At 46.1% G+C, this 20,045-nt stretch overlaps 1 protein-coding gene and 1 pseudogene across 4 annotated transcripts in view; both read right to left on the bottom strand.

Annotated features, from left to right (window-relative positions):
• Positions 1-766: 766 nt before the first annotated feature.
• On the bottom strand, positions 767-11,607 carry LOC115133730 (FYVE, RhoGEF and PH domain-containing protein 4-like; annotated as a pseudogene).
• A 209-nt stretch (positions 11,608-11,816) lies between these two features.
• LOC115133140 (protein bicaudal D homolog 1-like) overlaps positions 11,817-20,045 on the bottom strand; it is a 37,837-nt gene continuing 29,608 nt past the window's right edge. The window contains exons 6-10 of one of the 4 annotated variants that reach the window (XM_029666063.2): positions 19,623-19,817; positions 19,173-19,324; positions 18,675-18,885; positions 14,476-14,561; positions 11,817-14,033 (exon numbers count right to left, since the gene is read on the bottom strand). In XM_029666063.2, coding sequence (XP_029521923.2) covers positions 13,907-14,033; positions 14,476-14,561; positions 18,675-18,885; positions 19,173-19,324; positions 19,623-19,817 — 771 coding nt within the window. In that variant the 3' untranslated portion in view covers positions 11,817-13,906. Of the gene's footprint in view, positions 18,886-19,172; positions 19,325-19,622; positions 19,818-20,045 lie in introns of all 4 variants that reach the window. The other 3 variants (XM_029666065.2, XM_029666064.2, XM_029666061.2) reach the window with 3 other exon arrangements.

The following is a 20,045-nucleotide window of genomic DNA, read 5'->3' on the forward strand; positions in this document are numbered from 1 at the left end:
ATGAGTGCTACTTTCAGAACTACTGGCAAAAAAAGTATAAGAGAATCTCTTTCATAACACATACTGCCAACATAAGAAACTTAACTGATAAGTTTCCAACTTTTCTTTTCTAGTCCAATAAACACCTTGCTTCACTTTTAAACAAGTTTAACTTTATTTTTTTCAAAAGGTAAATCATTTCAAATACAAACTATAAGGTTACTTGATTTTCTGATCCAGATAGGGAATAGCCAGAATACTCTTACATCGTGTTTTTATACAAAATACATCTCATTACGGTATACAGAGCTCCAAAAGTACAGTGACATTTTGGCTCTGTACTTTGGATTTCAAATGATACAATGACTATGGGATTAAAGTGTAGACTGTCAGCTTTAATGAGGGAATTTTCATCCAACATTTAGAAATTACAGCACCTTTTGTATATAGTCCTCCCCATTTTAGGGGACCAAACGTATTGGGACAAATTCACTTATCTGTATTGGCATTCACATTAATGTAGAAGTATTTAGAAACATATATTATATGCTTATTTACAATACAAGTAACCCCAAAACTACACAATACGTTATGTACCATACATTCCTATTGGGAACAAAATAATCAGAAACAACCAAAACAAACAGCAAATGCATCCAACAAGGTTGTAGAGTCACAAGCTTGATGTCATCATTGTGTGCTAGGAATATGGGACCAAATACTTTGTACTACTTTAATACCCATAAGTGAATTTGTCCCAATACTTTTGGTCCCCTAAAATGGGGGGGACTATGTACAAAAAGTGCTGTAATTTCTAAACATGTCCCCCCGTCTGCACTTTAACATTGTCACTGTCCCAATACTGTTGGAGCTCACCATCTCATTAAGGCCATAACACTGAACACAAGTACAGACACTTGGGGATAGTGTGTGAACACTGAGGCTGTTCAAGCGAGCCTCCTCACAGTCATTGACTGCCATCCTATGTCTATTGGAGACACTCCCGTAACCATTATCAGTGACACTTCCGTTGCCATTGATGAAAGTCCCCTTGCCGTTGCCAACCATGGCGTTGTCATCCCATTAACCACCATCCCATTTTCATTGACAACCGCCGTCACCTGTCCCCTACAAGGGGACCCTAGACAAGGCCTTCAGATCCTGGGGAAAGGGTAGGGATGGAAATGGGGAGGTGGGGTGTGGAAGCTCTAGAATGCCCCCCCTCCTTGCCCTCTCCTCTCTCCCCTCTGTTGGCCCGGAGGGTCAGGGCGGAGTGGCAGTCTAGACACACCTTGTTCACCCTGTTGCCATCGTACTCCAGAGTTACTTTGTTGTCTGAACACCTCCAACACACCACCTAACAAACAGGTGGAGACACAGAACGTCATGGTCATATCGGTCTGGTTATGTTAGAAAGAATGGAAGTAAACGGAACATGCCATTTCAACTAATCATAACCTTAGCCCAGCCTTAGGTAAAGTGAATGTGTGCATCTATGTGTGTATGTCTATGTACCCGTGTGTGTGTGTTAACTCACACAGCCACAGGCTCTGCAGTGGTGTTTCCATCGGGTGAGGGCGTTGAAGGGTTCGCTACACTTCATACACATGGTCACCTCATTGTCCCAGATCCATCGAGGGGCACGCCGACCCAGCTCCGCCGTCTGTTCTCACACACACAAAATCAGTTCATCTCGCCAACCTGTTTTTCCACCCATACATGCAAGAGGATCTCAAATGAGTCGTTTCTCCTTCCCTTTTGATAAATGATCAGTTCCCCTCCACACCCATTTGCCTGTAATGTATCCCTCTATATGAATACAGCAAGCATACTGTACAGATGGAGAAACACACACAAAAGAATGGAAGAAAATATTCTATTGGTCTCTGTTTTGCACAAAAATAAGGGATCCTTACAGATACCTCTACTTCTTTAGAAGCTGACATAAAAGTCTCATTCTTCTGCCGGAAAACATCAATGGTGTCCTGAAAAGCCTGAAAGTACAAGGCACGTTAGACCATGTGTACTCTCCCTATATACTCATTATTATATTATTATTGGTCATTTAAACGGGTTTCAAAATATGACAAAGCACTGTTACCTTTATCCAGTCCTCTTCGTCTTGTTCAGAGCTAGAAAGACAACGCCACATGTTAACATTGATACAAAATATATACATCCATCCATCCAAGACCTTCAGGTGAGTTATATTATTGTGACACCCCCCCCACAATCCCCTCACCTGGCCTGTAGGTCCAGGGTCCTCTCCAGGGTCCTCTCCTTGCCAGATACCTGGAAGGTGTGGGGGTGGTGTTCGTTGGTGGTGCGCTGCACCGTCATGCCCTCCACATCAATCCGTGTCCGCACGGTGAAGCGCTGCCCCCCGAGGCTGAACCGAGGAGTGCAGCACAGCAGCATGTTGTTTAACTGGATGGACAGCAGGGGGAGGGAGAGGCAAGAAAGACATGAGGGTTTTAAGTATGCGCCACAAGAGTCTCCTGAATGACCCGTTAATGCAGGAGTGTCGATCTCATTCCACAGAGGGCAGAATGTCTGTTTTTTCTCTCCTTTCAATTAAGACCTAGACAACCAGGTGAGGGAGTTCCTTACTAATTGGTGACCTTAATTCATCAAGCACAAGGGTGGAGCGAAAACCCGCCCTCCGTGGAATGAGTTTGACATGTGTGGGTTAAATGGATGGATGTTCAGTGGTTCCTAGTCAGTGAAGTGCAAGATTCTGTTGAAATAGAGATGATTTAATTTCAAATTATACATAGCAGAAAATCATGTCTGTTCTACACTATACATTTCTAGACCAACATTATGTAATGGTGTGTCCTCCTAAACGCCATAAGGTCTCCATTGGGAAAGAGATGGTCTGACCTCAATGGGACTCCCTGGTAAAATAAAGGTTAAAACTACTAACTCAACTCGACTTCTTGGCACTGACGGAAACATGGATCACCACAGATAACACTGCTACTCCTACTGCTCTCTCTTCGTCCGCCCACGTGTTCTCGCACACCCCGAGAGCTTCTGGTCAGCGGGGTGGTGGCACCGGGATCCTCATCTCTCCCAAGTGGTCATTCTCTCTTTCTCCCCTTACCCATCTGTCTATCGCCTCCTTTGAATTCCATGCTGTCACAGTTACCAGCCCTTTCAAGCTTAACATCCTTATCATTTATCGCCCTCCAGGTTCCCTCGGAGAGTTCATCAATGAGCTTGATGCCTTGATAAGCTCCTTTCCTGAGGACGGCTCACCTCTCACAGTTCTGGGCGACTTTAACCTCCCCACGTCTACCTTTGACTCATTCCTCTCTGCCTCCTTCTTTCCACTCCTCTCCTCTTTTGACCTCACCCTCTCACCTTCCCCCTCTACTCACAAGGCAGGCAATACGCTCGACCTCATCTTTACTAGATGCTGTTCTTCCACTAACCTCACTGCAACTCCCCTCCAAGTCTCCGACCACTACCTTGTATCCTTTTCCCTCTTGCTCTCATCCAACACTTCCCACACTGCCCCTACTCGGATGGTATCGCGCCGTCCCAATCTTCGCTCTCTCTCCCCGCTACTCTCTCCTCTTCCATCCTATCATCTCTTCCCTCTGCTCAAACCTTCTCCAACCTATCTCCTGATTCTGCCTCCTCAACCCTCCTCTCCTCTCTTTCTGCATCCCTTGATTCTCTATGTCCCCTATCCTCCAGGCCGGCTCGGTCCTCCCTCCTGCTCCGTGGCTCGACGACTCATTGCGAGCTCACAGAACAGGGCTCCGGGCAGCCGAGCGGAAATGGAGGAAAACTCGCCTCCCTGCGGACCTGGCATCCTTTCACTCCCTCCTCTCTACATTTTCCTCTTCTGTCTCTGCTGCTAAAGGCACTTTCTACCACTCTAAAGTCCAAGCATCTGCCTCTAACCCTAGGAAGCTCTTTGCCACCTTCTCCTCCCTCCTGAATCCTCCTCCCCTCCCCCTCCTCCCTCTCTGCAGATGACTTCGTCAACCATTTTGAAAAGAAGGTCGACGACATCCGATCCTCGTTTGCTAAGTCAAACGACACCGCTGGTTCTGCTCACACTGCCCTACCCTGTGCTCTGACCTCTTTCTCCCCTCTCTCTCCAGATGAAATCTCGCGTCTTGTGACGGCCGGCCGCCCAACAACCTGCCCGCTTGACCCTATTCCCTCCTCTCTTCTCCAGACCATTTCCGGAGACCTTCTCCCTTACCTCACCTCGCTCATCAACTCATCCCTGACCGCTGGCTACGTCCCTTCTGTCTTCAAGAGAGCGAGAGTTGCACCCCTTCTGAAAAAACCTACACTCGATCCCTCCGATGTCAACAACTACAGACCAGTATCCCTTCTTTCTTTTCTCTCCAAAACTCTCGAACGTGCCGTCCTTGGCCAGCTCTCCCGCTATCTCTCTCAGAATGACCTTCTTGATCCAAATCAGTCAGGTTTCAAGACTAGTCATTCAACTGAGACTGCTCTTCTCTGTATCACGGAGGCCCTCCGCACTGCTAAAGCTAACTCGCTCTCCTCTGCTCTCATCCTTCTAGACCTATCGGCTGCCTTCGATACTGTGAACCATCAGATCCTCCTCTCCACCCTCTCCGAGTTGGGCATCTCCGGCGCGGCCCACGCTTGGATTGCGTCCTACCTGACAGGTCGCTCCTACCAGGTGGCGTGGCGAGAATCTGTCTCCTCACCACGCGCTCTCACCACTGGTGTCCCCCAGGGCTCTGTTCTAGGCCCTCTCCTATTCTCGCTATACACCAAGTCACTTGGCTCTGTCATAACCTCACATGGTCTCTCCTATCATTGCTATGCAGACGACACACAATTAATATTCTCCTTTCCCCCTTCTGATGACCAGGTGGCGAATCGCATCTCTGCATGTCTGGCAGACATATCAGTGTGGATGACGGATCACCACCTCAAGCTGAACCTCGGCAAGACGGAGCTGCTCTTCCTCCCGGGAAGGACTGCCCGTTCCATGATCTCGCCATCACGGTTGACAACTCCATTGTGTCCTCCTCCCAGAGCGCTAAGAACCTTGGCGTGATCCTGGACAACACCCTGTCGTTCTCAACTAACATCAAGGCGGTGGCCCGTTCTTGTAGGTTCATGCTCTACAACATCCGCAGAGTACGACCCTGCCTCACACAGGAAGCAGCGCAGGTCCTAATCCAGGCACTTGTCATCTCCCGTCTGGATTACTGCAACTCGCTGTTGGCTGGGCTCCCTGCCTGTGCCATTAAACCCCTACAACTCATCCAGAACGCCGCAGCCCGTCTGGTGTTCAACCTTCCCAAGTTCTCTCACGTCACCCCGCTCCTCCGCTCTCTCCACTGGCTTCCAGTTGAAGCTCGCATCCGCTACAAGACCATGGTGCTTGCCTACGGAGCTGTGAGAGGAACGGCACCTCAGTACCTCCAGGCTCTGATCAGGCCCTACACCCAAACAAGGGCACTGCGTTCATCCACCTCTGGCCTGCTCGCCTCCCTACCACTGAGGAAGTACAGTTCCCGCGCAGCCCAGTCAAAACTGTTCGCTGCTCTGGCCCCCCAATGGTGGAACAAACTCCCTCACGACGCCAGGACAGCGGAGTCAATCACCACCTTCCGGAGACACCTGAAACCCCACCTCTTTCAGGAATACCTAGGATAGGATAAAGTAATCCTTCTCACCCCCCTTGAAAGATTTAGATGCACTATTGTAAAGTGGCTGTTCCACTGGATGTCTTAAGGTGAACGCACCAATTTGTAAGTCGCTCTGGATAAGAGCGTCTGCTAAATGACTTAAATGTAAATGTAAATGTTAAAATATTGTGAGCTGGTCTAACCAGGAAGAGGTGTCGCTCCATGGCGGAGTGCCTGGCAGCCAGCATCAGGATGCGTCCCTCCCGGATGAACTCATTGGAGGGGTTCATCACGTCCTCCTCCCCCCCCCAACATCTCGTAGATCTCCAGCAGCTTCTTCAGATTCTCCTAGAGGACAACACAGCAGAGCGGAGGATGTTAGACAACAAAGCAGATCAAACTTCTGTTCCAACCGATTGCAAAATAACAAAGTACAGGATGGTAACAGTGGTTAACAGTAGTAACATTTTACTCACTATGCCTAAAGAAAAATGGTCTCTAGATATACTGTTGTCTGTATACTGACAATTGTTATCTGCAGTAAGTAGAGGATTAGCATATTAGTTCTGCACGTACTGATTGGCGGATGGCACTGTTGGAGTGCGTTGCTGCCATGGAGATGACCTGCAGAGACTCTGAAGGCAGACAAAGAGAACACCTTATTTTTTTTAGGATAGCAAAACCACAAAACCTAATCTATTATGGTTTCTGTGACAGTTCCTCAGACTTGTAGTAACTGTGATGACACTGAGTGAGTCTTCCCTAGCGATGAGGACTACCTGATCTTTGTTACAGTAAGAGTGAGGCCAGCTTTTGTGGATCAACTGTATGTTGGACTATGTCTATGCTACAGTAAGGCAGGTGCCAACTCACTCTCTGCATGACTGTGGTCTGAGTCATCATCAGGCAGTCTCTTGAGGTAGTCTCTCAGCAGCATCTCATAACGAGGTAGTCTCTGGACCGGCTCCAACATGTGGTGCTGCAGGGTCAGACTACCACACACCTCCTGACTCTGGAAGATAACTCTAAATCAACAACAGGGCAAGACCGACTAAATGTTTCCACCACTGCAGCAGTCAGCAGCTATTGATTTCCATTGGGTGAATGGTGATATGAAGATTAAGAGAATGAATAAAGATATTCAGGTAAAGTGTGAACAGAGATTTACTCTGTGTCCCTGCCCAGCCACTGTACCTGTATATCCTGTATGACGTTCCTGAATGGTGCGGACCTCTCCGTCCAGACTCTAAGCAGCTCCATGGCATGGTTGAAGCTCATCACGTACTCAGCATACATCCTGAGGAAGGGAGCATGCTGCTGCATGACATCACCCAGACGAGGGCTCACAGACCTGTGTGGTCAAGGGTCGGAGATCGAAGGTCAAAAAACGATTATTTAATCACTGTTTAGAGATGATGCTAGCGATTTAAAGTAGGAATGTTAAAACCACTGCGGTCTTTGTGAGGCTGGATGAATTACATAAAATATAACCGTATTTTCATTTAATAACAAGGTTCCAATCCAATCATGTCCTTCAGTTCAATTGTAAATAATTAATTCATGTACTTCAATTGCAACATCTATTTGGGTCGTCTCACCATTGGCCCATGTGAGTCTCCAGGTCTGGCAGTAGGAACTGGCTGTGGAAGGTGTGGATGGAGGAGATGTTGGAGAAGATGGTCCTCACCACATCTACAGGGAACAAACCTTTACCGGCCTCCTGAGTCAGCCGGGCACAGAACACCTGCACACACAGTGTTAAAACACTGCTAATTAATACATACTGATCAAGTCATGTGGTGATAACTACAGTGGATGAACAGAAACCGTGAAGTTGACAGTGACACACTGACCTGGTCTAGCAGGTGAAGGCGAGCAACATAGGCCCTCTCTGTGAGCAGAAGCTCGTTGGCAATCTTATACAGCTTCTGTTCAGTGGAGTCCTGCACCCTCACCTCCTCACTCCCTCCCTCCATCTTCTTCTCATCTGTAGAGCTCTCCTGAAGCTTGGCCTCCTCAGTCCCAGTTCTGTGAGAGGGGGACAGGTCCACGTCGAGTGCTGTATCCACCTTCCCTCCGTCTCCTACATGGCCATCGACCAGTACAGCGTCCCTCATCAGGTCCAAACCATTCATATTTATGGGAGAGATTTCCCTCGCTCTGCCCTCCCTATGAGCCACTACTACTGCCCTGTCTGGACTGTGTCTGTGAGCATCCAGTCCTATGTGGGAGCTTTCGGTAGACCCACTGTCTGAGTCTCTAGGCTGGTCTAGGCTTATAGAGGTGGTGGTATGGGTTGGGCTGCTGTTAGCTGATCTGAGCACAGACTGGTTTTCCTCAAGGTGAATGAGGTCAGGCAGGCTGCAGGGTGATCCTGCCATGTGACCATGTCTCTTCATCCTGGCCCCAGGGCTTCTCAGCTGGTTCAGCCTGGATCCTGCTCCCTTCCCTGTGGACTGAGATCCTAGTTTGTAGCGCTTCCCTGGGCTGTGGACACCTAGTCCCTTTCCTGGGCTCTGGGTCCCTGGTGGTACCCCCTTCACTTGGCTGTGCCTCGGCCTGGTCCCATGACACTTTCCTGGGCTGTGGACCGTTAGCCCCCTAGCTTGGGGTCCTGATCCCGTCCCTGTGAGTAGAGCTCCTTCTGGCCCCGTGACAGGGCACTCCCCAGGGCTCTGGAGATGAGCAGGTTTAGGAGACACTGGAGATAGGGAGGGAGAAGCGGAGTAAGGGATCTATCCTAGCCTGGTTCCAGAACAAAAATATAAAACGCAACATGCAAAGCGTTAGTCCCATGTTTCATGAGCTGAAATAGGGAATTGATTAATTACTTTATATGAACTGTAACTCAGTAAAATCTTAGAAATTGTTGCAAGTTACATTTATATTTTTGTTCAGTGTATTTGTGCTGTCTTGCCAACTCCTATTGGCATGACAATGTCCATAGAAGTTGGCAAAACAGCACAAACAGATTTTGGACCAGGCTACATTTAGCTTGTAGTGGAGTCTACTGGGCATTTGTAGTGGTATTTTAACACTGCATTTTAAACCAACCACACTCCCCTCTGTCCCCGTACTGTGCTTTGTGGTTTGAGTAGGGATTTCTTAGCAGGGCTCTTTCCATTGACCTCCTCTCCAATTGTGGCAATGGTGCTCCCACAGCTAGAGTACTATACACAGAGACACATGTACTGCTGCTCAGTACTGAGGGAGAGCGAGAGCTCTAGTTAGAGTGAGAATGGACACCTGCCATAGTGACATACAGTAAGGATATGAGGAAGTTAACATACTTTGAATAGTCCATCCTCTGATGGCGTACTTAGGCCGTCATTGTAATTAAGAATTTGGCCTTAACTGACTTGCCTAGTTAAATAAAAGGTTCAATTTAAATAAATCTGTCATCGACACCCCTGTGACTTATTGGTTGGAGGGGAAATCGGTGTTTGCTACATCCATTCTGGGGTTTTGAGATTGGTGACGTGTGCCCATTGATTCTTGAATAAAGTAACTTGCAGATGCCCCATGAGCTTGGTTCAACCGTCTTTCCCAGACGGAACCAAAAATGTAAGCTTGTTTAGCCCCGTTGTTTGTGAACAATGTACTTGTAAACAAACACTGTAGCCTCAAATGTTTAAAACTATACAGTTTTCGTCTCGTGGTTGGTCAGTCTTTGCATCCATAGCGCGGTCTATGAATGTGAGAGTGGTTGCATTTCTCCACCCCTATTCTTCAGCTGCTTACAGGAGGAACATTAGCACAGTGGCTCCCCCCCCCCCCTTTCTTTTCGGGATAATGATATTGTGTTGACTAATGAAATGTGTGTAAAACTGAATAAACGGTGTAAAAAAAGTGTTTGGGCAGGAGAACTGTGTTACCTTGTTACAGTATTCATAGGGTGTAGCTCACTCCTAGACTGTTCTCTACTCCAAATGTGGTGCCTCAATTCCTTTGTAAACGAAGCGGCCTTTATTTATGGTAAAAGCGGACATTGTTCTTTCACTGAAGGCGTTAGCGTGCTTTTTCTAAGAGTTTCCAATGCTTTCAGGAGTTTTCCCCAATAATGTCAGGAGAAATTAAAGATTAATTAACAACTGCATTCCCGGACAAAAACAATGCCAAGCGCACTGATATTATAACCAACGCCAGGAATCAAATTCCCCACGTGTGGTAGAGATGGTGTTTCTCCCGGTCATCTGACTGCTTTTCCTTCTCACTTCCCTCTCAGCATGTTAAGCATTTCTTTCTTACTTCGCTGGAGAGATAATAGGCTACATGTCTTAACCAACAGACTGCAGTCAGTGTCTATGTGTCTACTGAGGAGGAGAGGACCGCCAAAGTGACAGTTTGTTGTTTCGAATTGGGCAAAACAGGTTCTGGATGTCAGGCTAACATTCCACTCCATGTACTCTGTGTCATGCTGATTAGCATGATAAGGAGTGGCATGATAACTCAAATAAACCGGTACCCAGGCTAGGTAAAAATTCAACGGAAAGTGCCAACTGCCAACATGAGTTTAGCATAATAAACACGGACTCTGCAGTATTGGCACAGTTTGTGTGTTTGTCATAGTGGCCAGTTAAATCGAATATTACTTCGCTGGCTTAAATGGCACTGTGAAATAGTGAACCAACTGAATGATCGGCATTTGCATGTTTCTGGTCAATAAAAAGCCCACAACTTAAATCCACAAGATGTGTTGTCGGTCTCTGACATAAATCTCCTATCTTGTCATATACACTGTTCCAGAGAGGACTGAGGAGCGCTTCGCTCACGCACCTGCTGTTCTTGAATTGAGTCCTGCGTTGGTCTCAGACTCATACACACGCAAACACAGTCACTCACTGCTTATCAGCGAGTGTCCCTTTCTAACTCCGAGTGGTCACTGTGTGACTGTCTTGTCAGAGGACGTGTAAGGGGAGGAGTTTCCTGAGTGAAATCAGGTGACAAAACAGTTCCATCAATAACTCAGAGTATTTGGTTAGCATCTTACATTAGGTTGAATCTACAACCTTTTATTTTTTTCACCCTTCTAACCTAGGACCTACCGCCTCCAGTTTATTACTGGGGGAAATAACATAAACGTGAGACTATTGTCCAGTGAGGAGACGTGGATGAGAAATAGTTATCTCCACAAACAAACTACATCCGTGTCTAAGGGACAGTAAATCACTAACATATTATGCCAGTCAGCTGTACTCAGTCAACGCCTTGGCAGACACTATGTTATGGCTTCAGAACTACATAGACAGAGGTAATCCAGTCAGATTTGTGCAGGTGAAAGGAGATTTCAGTTTAGTTCAACTTCAGTAATCCAAAGAACTGAGCCCAGCTGCTGACAATTTGCACACAGACACACAATACCAATAGAACGTTGTTTACAAACAAAACCCTGTTATGTTTTCAGGGCATGCCAGTGGTAGATTAGCATAACCAGTGAAACTACGGACTCTTCTGCCTTAGACATGGCTGAGTTCAAATGCACTTGATGGTCACACTAAAAAAAAAAGTGTCGGGTAATTCAACCACTAATAATACATTGCCCGAGTAGTTTACAACTAGAAAATAACACAGTAGATTATTTTGTAAAGAATGTGCGCTAATATCGCGTCTCCATTGTGGCCATGACTAAAAGCCCTCAGCTATAATAGGATACATTTGAAATCTATCCAGTGTTAAATCACTCAACGTTTCCAAAAGTTTCCAAAAACAACTGCAGTTTGAGAAGGCTGACCTTCAGTCTCCCGCCGTATTCCCTTCGACTTTCTCCTCACCGCCGTCCGTCTAAACTCCTCCGTCTCACGATGAGTGGTCTTCACACTCTCCTTCTGTTCACCGTCAAACATGGTAATATGATTTATAATAATAACTTTTATACCACTTATTCTTCCCTTGAGCGTGAATAATGATCGGATTCGAGGCGTGTAGTCTACGAACGCCGGAGGGCTTTACGCAGGTAATTACCGAGCTACTCCTCCAACAGTAAGCGTACCAAATTCCAAAAGTCCAATACCGATTTCCACATGCCATGAATCTCCATCAGTGGAATCGAATACCGATAGATCTTAAACAACGGCACAAAAACCGCCCCCGTTTTATAAACCCTCCGCCCCCTGAGAGCCTTCTGTAGAGGGAACTCCCAATACTGTAGGCCATTTTCCTAAAGGTGTTTATGGTAAAGTTTTACAAAAAGATACACAAATGTTTAGCAGCCCCCTATAAGATTAGGGGGAATTTATTGTATTTTGAAATGTAGGATTTACATGGTTTAATATGCAATAAAAATGATTTGAAGATACCATACATTTATATATTGCTGTCTGAATGTCTAATGTTTTTTATTGAGTTGTCGAGTAGTGTTGATATTGTGCAAACCACGTTCAGTGCTTCATCTTTGTGCCCTGTCTACTATACACTCTCCGGGTCTAGGAAAAGTAGCTAGTAACATTCATCATTTTCTCCATAGCTTACTGTATGTCCAGTTGGCCTATGTACAACTTCAAGGGTCTTTGAACCATCTGATAAGTTTAAAGAAACCTTCATATACATGAGCAATACATATGGTGGGGGAAAATAGACAGAGCGAACCACAGTGTTACAACATACAGAATACTCCTGATATCCTCATTATTGAGGAGACATTGTGACTGCTAACTGTGCCATCCGCTAAACAGATGCTGGAGACAAATGTCGTTTGAACGCGTTCAATTGTGAAACTGACTAGATATCCCCTTTCCCGTACTCTCGCCCTTGGGCTCCAAAAGCCAGTTTGCTCTCCCAAACTAATGCCTAGGGTTTTTAGCTCTGTGGGTGAATACAGTCTCTGGCTGGTTACACAAAACTCCTCCCCTCTCCTTCATCTGCTTCATATGATGTCTGAGAAGCCTAGTGCGGTCTTTGGCAGTTTGTTTACATGGCTTCCCAGTTGCAATAGATGTAGGGAACGGAGCAGATGGGACAGCAGATAACACAAAAGGATGACAAAACCCAACGTTTTTGAAACCTTACTGTAGTTAGCAACCACAGGTCTGGTCAGAGATCCTGTAGAAATAGAATGTTCAACCTAAAGCCAGGTTGAGGTGTGTGAATTCATCCCATTGCCACGCCTCTGAGCTGTGACTGGACATGTTATATAGATGGTTAAAAGTTGCTGGGTGGTGGTTTGAGAAACGCTCCAAATGGGTATTTCTAGGTTAGCATACATAGCATCATGGTTGAATACAGTACAGCATAAACTGCCAACTACCTCTACTATTACTACAACTACAGTGCTACTAGTACTACTATTCTATAGCGAAATCTGTCTACACGCCGATCCAGCATGGTTACTTCCATACACAGGATGTAGAAAACAAGAGGCAATCTTGGATAGAGATCTACTTTCAACATCATTATTTAACCCAGTGGGGGTTAACAGTTGATCACAACTAGTATTGGAATGCATTGGTCAGTTTGTGCTTGTAAATCAGGAGGTTGATTGATTCCTTCAGAGAAACAGGTTGACCAAACGTACTTTCCAAATGGCACCCTATTCCCTATGTAGTGCACTACTTTGTGGAATATGGTGTCATTTGGGGCGTAGGTGATGTTTCAACATAGATACTGTAGAACCAAGGAAGGATGATAACGGTACAAACACTGTCAGCTTTTACAATGTTTGGAAATCTCTTATCCTGTAAAACACATTCAAAGTGCAATAGAAACATGTATATATACACACCGCAGGTGTGTGTGTGAGCAAAGTGCATTTGAAAGAAATTCCGTAGAATATAAAAAACAAGCTACGATCTTGGTGAGGGGTGGGGACAAGCAATGAATCCAATCCAAAAAGAGCAGAAAAGGACTCAAACATTCTGGGTTTGCGAAAGCTAATACCTTTTTACATGCATTTCAAATACACAGTTATGGCTTTGTCCTCTGCCCACCTTGGCGTTCACTACATACTGTATGGTACCGTTAATGATTGTACAGCGAGCTATACATTCAGCAAAACCCAACAGTTGTCCACCTCTTGAACCCAACAAAATGATCATCACTGGTCATAACATAAAAGTATGTTTCAACAACCCCCAAAACACCATAGACAAATACATGATGAATAATGACTAATAGCTAGCGCGGTAGTAAAGATGGCTGCATGTCGCTCTTTTCTCCCACAGACCCTCAAGTCAGACAGTCTGTTATAAGTCTTTGTGAGTGTCGTCCTTCTCTTCCTTCAGTGAGAGGCACTGCTCTGGCTCTGCCCCGCAGAGTCCTGTGATGGGGTTAGAGGTCAGGGTGTAGTAGTTCCAGGGTTATAGAGGACCTGGGGAACAAGGTGGCTGGGCGAGCCAAAGGAGAGGCACTCGTGGGGGGCTGCTGCTGTAGCTGCTCAGGGGGCAGTGAGCTCGGTACTCCCGGATAGCCGACACAATGCTACGTCTGGGAGGAGCATGACCAGAGACAACCAGAAGACAAGAGGAAGAGGAGATAACAGGAGACACACTGTACCTGACAAAGATCTCAGACATCTACCTCAATCACTCACAGACAAAAGGACGTATCAATGAGGATTTAAAATAGACTCATTTATAGTGTTCATGGTAGGTCAAGAAAGGCATTAAAAAAACTCACACACCCAAAACACACAGGGTTGATTTTCTGATGCTGTATCCTGGCTATACTCCACAAGCAAAATGATATGGAATAATTAACATATACCGTAAACATATGCAACGTTTCAGTCCCATGTAGAGTTTTAGCCTGGTTCCAGATCTGTTAGTGCTCTTGCCAACTCATTGTTTCTTTGTGGCATGACAATGAGTGAGGAGTTGGGATGATAGCACAAACAGACTGGCACTAAATTCTGGTCTAAACTGTTTACCTGCTGACTTGGGAGGCCTTCTCCCACCTTAGCTGTGAGGAGACTGGCGGCACTGTGGCAGCAGACTTCTGACGATCTATGAGAGACTGACAGATTAGATGGAGAGGTGACAGGGATGGGGGGCAGGGGACATCACAGATGATCATATTCAAGGGAACAATACAGACTACTTACCAAGAAAATCACCCCCCCATCACCCCAGCTTTTTCAAGAAGTACATATAGTGAAGAAAAAAAATCTTCAATAATGTTCCTATTCTTAAATGTTCCCAAACGCCTAACAACTCATGTATTTGATATATTGTACTGTTCAATGGAATGTACGCTTACAGTATGCTATGATGAACCCGTGTGCTTGTGCAATAACTGAGCAGGCTGTGTAAAGTCGGCCTATGCATATCTGAGTGGAACACACGACAGCAACTTCATGAAACTGAGATTATAAGGAATTCCTCCCTAGAACACATGAGAGAGATGCTCAAGGCCACTCAAAACAGAAAAGATGACGACACACAAAATACAGGTCATTTATACATGATATTTACAGTATATATACGAAGAGTATGAACATAGCACTGTACACAGCATACAGCTTTCCAATACCCTGTGTTATATACACATGCATATAAAGTGCTCGAAAGCTAACAGGCTGACAGTCAGTGGTAACTATTAACAGTCTGCCTGGAAATGGATATGGCGTTAGCACAGGCAAGGATGTTAAGATTGACAATGTTCCACATTATGAAAGACGCCTGAAACAGAGAGCAGAAGAGGAAAATGGCATTCACTGTATTCACATAGAGGGAGAAATCACAGGCCAATAGATGCGGTGGGAACCGAATACATTGGAAAGGGGAAGGAGGTCAAAAACGCATTTGACAGGATTCAAATCCTCTTGCATTTACGGATGGAATTATGATGTCGCGGGACCGAAAACAGGAATGAGTTTGGTGGGTGTGTGATGTGTGTGTGTGTATATTGGAGAGTGCGAGTCGGGCGGAACGAGGAGGGTTTCACAGAGAGGAGGTCAACCTGGTTTCCTTTCTTGAGAAGCTAAGACGGCGACCCCTAGCATCTATTTGATCTTTGACAATCCTTCACTTTTTATTCCCTTATTGCAGAAAAGATCTATATCCAGCTAATTTACCCTACGATGGAGATTCCATATTATAACCTACACTATACTACAACTACAAACTACTACTCAAAGTAACAGGCATACAGTGTTGTGTCAAGGCAGGTAGATGGTGCAGATGTAGAAACTGGAGTGAAGGACAGACTCATGTCAAGTAATTGCTAACGTGATGAAGGGTAATGAATGAAACAGAGTAATACTAACTCCATATATAGAAACGTGAAGGTCACTGAGGTGGTTCCCACGCCAAATCTACAGTGTTCATTGTGTTTCTGTACAGTCACCATTAGATGACTATTGGAAAAAAAAACATTCCACCAGTTCAATCAGCCCAACAATGAGTGCAAGAACAGTGAGTATTTCTGTTGTGAGAAATATGTAAATGTTCACCTAACGTTGTCAACAATGTAGCTGAGAGGAGTCCTGTCAAATGCGTTTTTTTTTGCTCCATGTTGCCTGTTATAACAACATGTAGATCACTTGAACCAATGGAGACTGGGATTGTTAGAGTATAGACACACAGTGTTGTTGTGGTACTCTGGGAATCCAGATTTGGGACTGGCGGGGGAGGGGGAGACCGGACTGGGTCAATACTAGAGAGGGGAGTCAAAACAGTGAGAGACTAAGGAGACTTTTCTGACCAGCATCCCATTGACAGAACAACTAGCACAAAATCTATAACTGACCCTTAACCAAACTCATAACCTTAACGTCATTTTAACCAATTCAAAAATTGAATATCGGTTTGCACGTCAGCCACGTCCCCTTAGTTCTTCCCGTCAAAACCAAACTGTCCATGGATTGGGCCAAAGTTGGCAAAGGCTATTCACTGGCCAACACCCAGTAGCAGTGTATCCCTCATCAAGAGCACTTACGCTGATCATCTGGCAAGGCTTTGTTATTGTCCATTCTAACCTATTGGATAGGGTCAAAAAAACAAAAAACAATATGAAAACTGTTGTTGTTGGCATGATCAGGTTGTACTGATCAGGTGCTGTAGTTGTTAAGGCACACACATACACAGGTGACACACTCACATGTGCAGAAACTGTGGAATCCCATCTATGCATCATACAGTAGCTCTACACTAACTAACCCATAGCCTAAATGTCATTCAAATGTTGGTCTATAATTCTAGATCAGCGTAAGGATAATTCTGGTTAACAATACATCCTTGTTGAACCCCAGTTGAAAAGTGTGTGTGTGTCAGCTTCCCTGAGTTTGGTGGTAAGTGAGTTTTCTATCGATGACATTCATCCATCTATGTTGCTGTGTTCCTCTGGAGTTACCCTCCGAGGCACTAGGGGTGCTACGTAGCCACAGCTCACTGTCTGTCTCGCCTACTGATATGAAACCCAGAATCACCCTGTCTCATAACGCTAACATTAAAACCATCATGGTGTGCTGATTCCAGGTCATTTATGTTACAGGTTTAATATGATATTCAACCTCGTCTTCAGTCTAAGTTCTGAATATACAGTGACATTACAAACTGCCATTGGGTGGTGCTAGACTCCAAATATGTGCCAGGTTTACACAGCAGATGTGAGGATGACTGCAATAACATTGTGAGGATAGTGTGTACAGAGCTGTGAGTAATAACTGAACAATTAAAAATAGCAAACAATCCATAATCATTGATCTGTCTTATCCAATACTTGCTTTGAATGACATTTGGTTACAGTATCTGTGATTTTCATTAAAAACAGAGAGAGCGAATAACACTGTCAAGTGGTTGATCTGTGGAGACCTCAGTCCAACATGTGAACAAATTCCTTCAAATGTCCAGTTAACCTAAACATCCTTCTCATCCGTCTTTCCAAACAGCGGTAAGGTCCTGCACACGTATTCACTTGCTTGTGTGGATGGCGACTTGATTTAAAGGGCGAGACCAAAACTACTGTGTATGTATAGTCTGTAAAGTGTCCTGTCTCTCCTGTAGCTTAGACCGATCAACAGTCTGTGAATAAGAGGAAGGCAGGGCCACTTGTGCTCCATGTTGTGTTAAATCCCTGAGCAGAGTCAGTCCGAACATTCGCGCCGATACAGAGCCACATCCACATGCTGCATCGAGGCCAGAGGCTTAGGCACAAGAAACAGGAAACCAGTCTGTCCTCCTCTCTGTGAGCCCCACCCACTCTCCCAGGGGCTGATGGGAAATGTAGTTTTGCATCATTAAAGAGGCTGATGGGATTTGTAGTAGTGTCAGTGAGGAGATTGATGGGAATTGTAGCTTAGTGTCTGCGAAGGTGCAGATGGAATCTGTAGTTATGTTTAGAGAGGGGACTCATGGGATTTGTAGTGTTGTCAGTGAGGAGGTTAATGGGAACTGTGGTTTAGTGTCAGTGAGGGGGCCGATGGGACCCGTAGTACCTAGGGTAGAGTGGACTGTAGCTGCTGGTGAGACTATATGAAGTGTGGGGGGTGTACGACGAGGGTGGGGTATATGATGAAGGAGAGTAATGAGCAGATGAAGGGGTATAGGAACTGGAGGGGGTATAAAGGGAGGAAGGGGTGTAAGAACTAGAAGGGATATAGGAACTAGGAGGGGTGTAAGAAGAGGGGGTATAAAGGGCTGAGGTACGCATCAGGTTGCTAAGGGGGCGAGTTCGAGGGGAGCTCCATGTCAACCGGCGAGACCCCAGTATGGGAGAACGGTAGGGGGAGGAGGGGGCCGAGCCAGGCTGAGCACCCCTGCTAGGAGACGGCCGTGAGTCTGAGGAGTAATGCCTGGAGAGCCCCGTACTGCTACGTTCTAAACTAAAACTGTGGGAGTCGAGACTGAAACTGTGGGAGTCGACCTCTAACGTCCGGACACCCAGTGCCCACTGGGAGTGATCCAGCATGTGGGGAGTGGATGGGGGGGTCCAGGAGGAGGAGAGCGCTTCCAGGGAGGGGGGGCTGCCTGGTACTTTGGGGCCTGAGGGGGCCGTGGAGGAGGGGCTGACGGAGTGTCTATGATGTGACGTAGGGGAACTCAGAGCTAGGGCGTCTGTAGTAGCAGAGGTCAAGTTTAAGGGGGCGCCAGCGCCGGTGGTGGGGCTGGAGGGAGGAGCAGGACTTACTTTGGGGGTGCTGCTCTTCATGCGGGCCACCTTGCTGCCGCGGGTGCGGTGCGACTGCTCCTGGTCGAAGGCTAGGTCCTCCAGACGCTGGGTCAGGGCTAGTTTCTGCTGGATGGCCATCCGCAGGAGCGAGTTGAGCGTCTTCTTCTCGTCCTCCGCCGCAGCCAGCTGCCTCTGCATCTCATCCAGCTGAGTCACATACTCGTCACACCTGAGAAGTTTCAAGGAGAGGGGTTGGGTGCTTGCAAAAAACAAAAGTTTTGGTTACACAGTGTAGTAGGTGGAGATGGGTTCAGAAGAAATAACGTGATCAGAAGAAGAAGTAGAGAAGAATGGAGAGAGCCGGGGAGAAATAGGAAAGGCAGGATGTAGAACTAGTCTATCCCTTTAACAATCTATCCCTGGTCCTTGGTCTCACCCCTGGTAGTGAACAGTAAAAATGTAATATATTAATATTAAATATAGATGAAGGGATAGAGCGAGGAGGGAAATAGTCACCTGGTAGCGAACATGGCTCTGAGCGATGAGAAGGTGGCAGCGTCCTCCTTCAGGGCCTTCAGTTCGTTCCTCAGCTTCATCATGGTGTCTGTCACCATGTGCTTCTCATTCTCATACTTACTCTTCAGGTTGGCCAGGGCATTCTCTGCAGTCTGCAAGAACAAGGGAACAGGGACATTTCTTTCACCTTTATTTAAACAGAAAGCCCCATTGAAGTCAGAATACATTTCCCCCCAAGGGAGTTAGAAGACAATTGAAAATTCAAAGTGAGGACATTAGTATGACTGTGACAGCAGTCTCTATATACTCTATATATCCTAATGGCTACCGTAGCCTGGTGAGAACCATCTACAGCTTTCGGAGATTTCTTGGGACCAGCCTCAAAGTAGATTCTAGCAAAGCTGTGTTAGACAGCGAATCCATATCTCGGATACCATATCCATGTCTGACCTGTTTGTTTGCTTTGAGCACCAGTCTGAGGGTAGCTATCTGTTCTCTCTTGGTGCTGAGCAGGGACTTGAGCTTCAGTATCTCCTCCATACAGGCCTCTTTGTCCTTGTCAAACAGTGGGGCCAGTTCCCTGGCTGCAGCCCTCTGTCTGGACAGCTGGAGTGACCGGTCCACTGCCCTCTGGAGGTGCCTCACCTGCAGCATGTTCATCAAGGGAGGTGTTAGCGAACATTAGCTAATGTTGTCAGTCAGATACACTGGAATCTGTGTCTGTTAGCTTCATGATGACCATTTGTAAGGTTAAAGTGACACCTGGCATACAAACTGTGATGAACTGTTTCAGGTTTGAACTGCCAATGAAATCAAAAAGGTGTGATGATATATGCTTGCTAGTGAATGTACTACGAATAGTGAAACTATATT

Source organism: Oncorhynchus nerka, linkage group LG8 (assembly GCF_034236695.1).
Source record: "Oncorhynchus nerka isolate Pitt River linkage group LG8, Oner_Uvic_2.0, whole genome shotgun sequence".
Lineage (NCBI taxonomy): Eukaryota > Metazoa > Chordata > Actinopteri > Salmoniformes > Salmonidae > Oncorhynchus > Oncorhynchus nerka.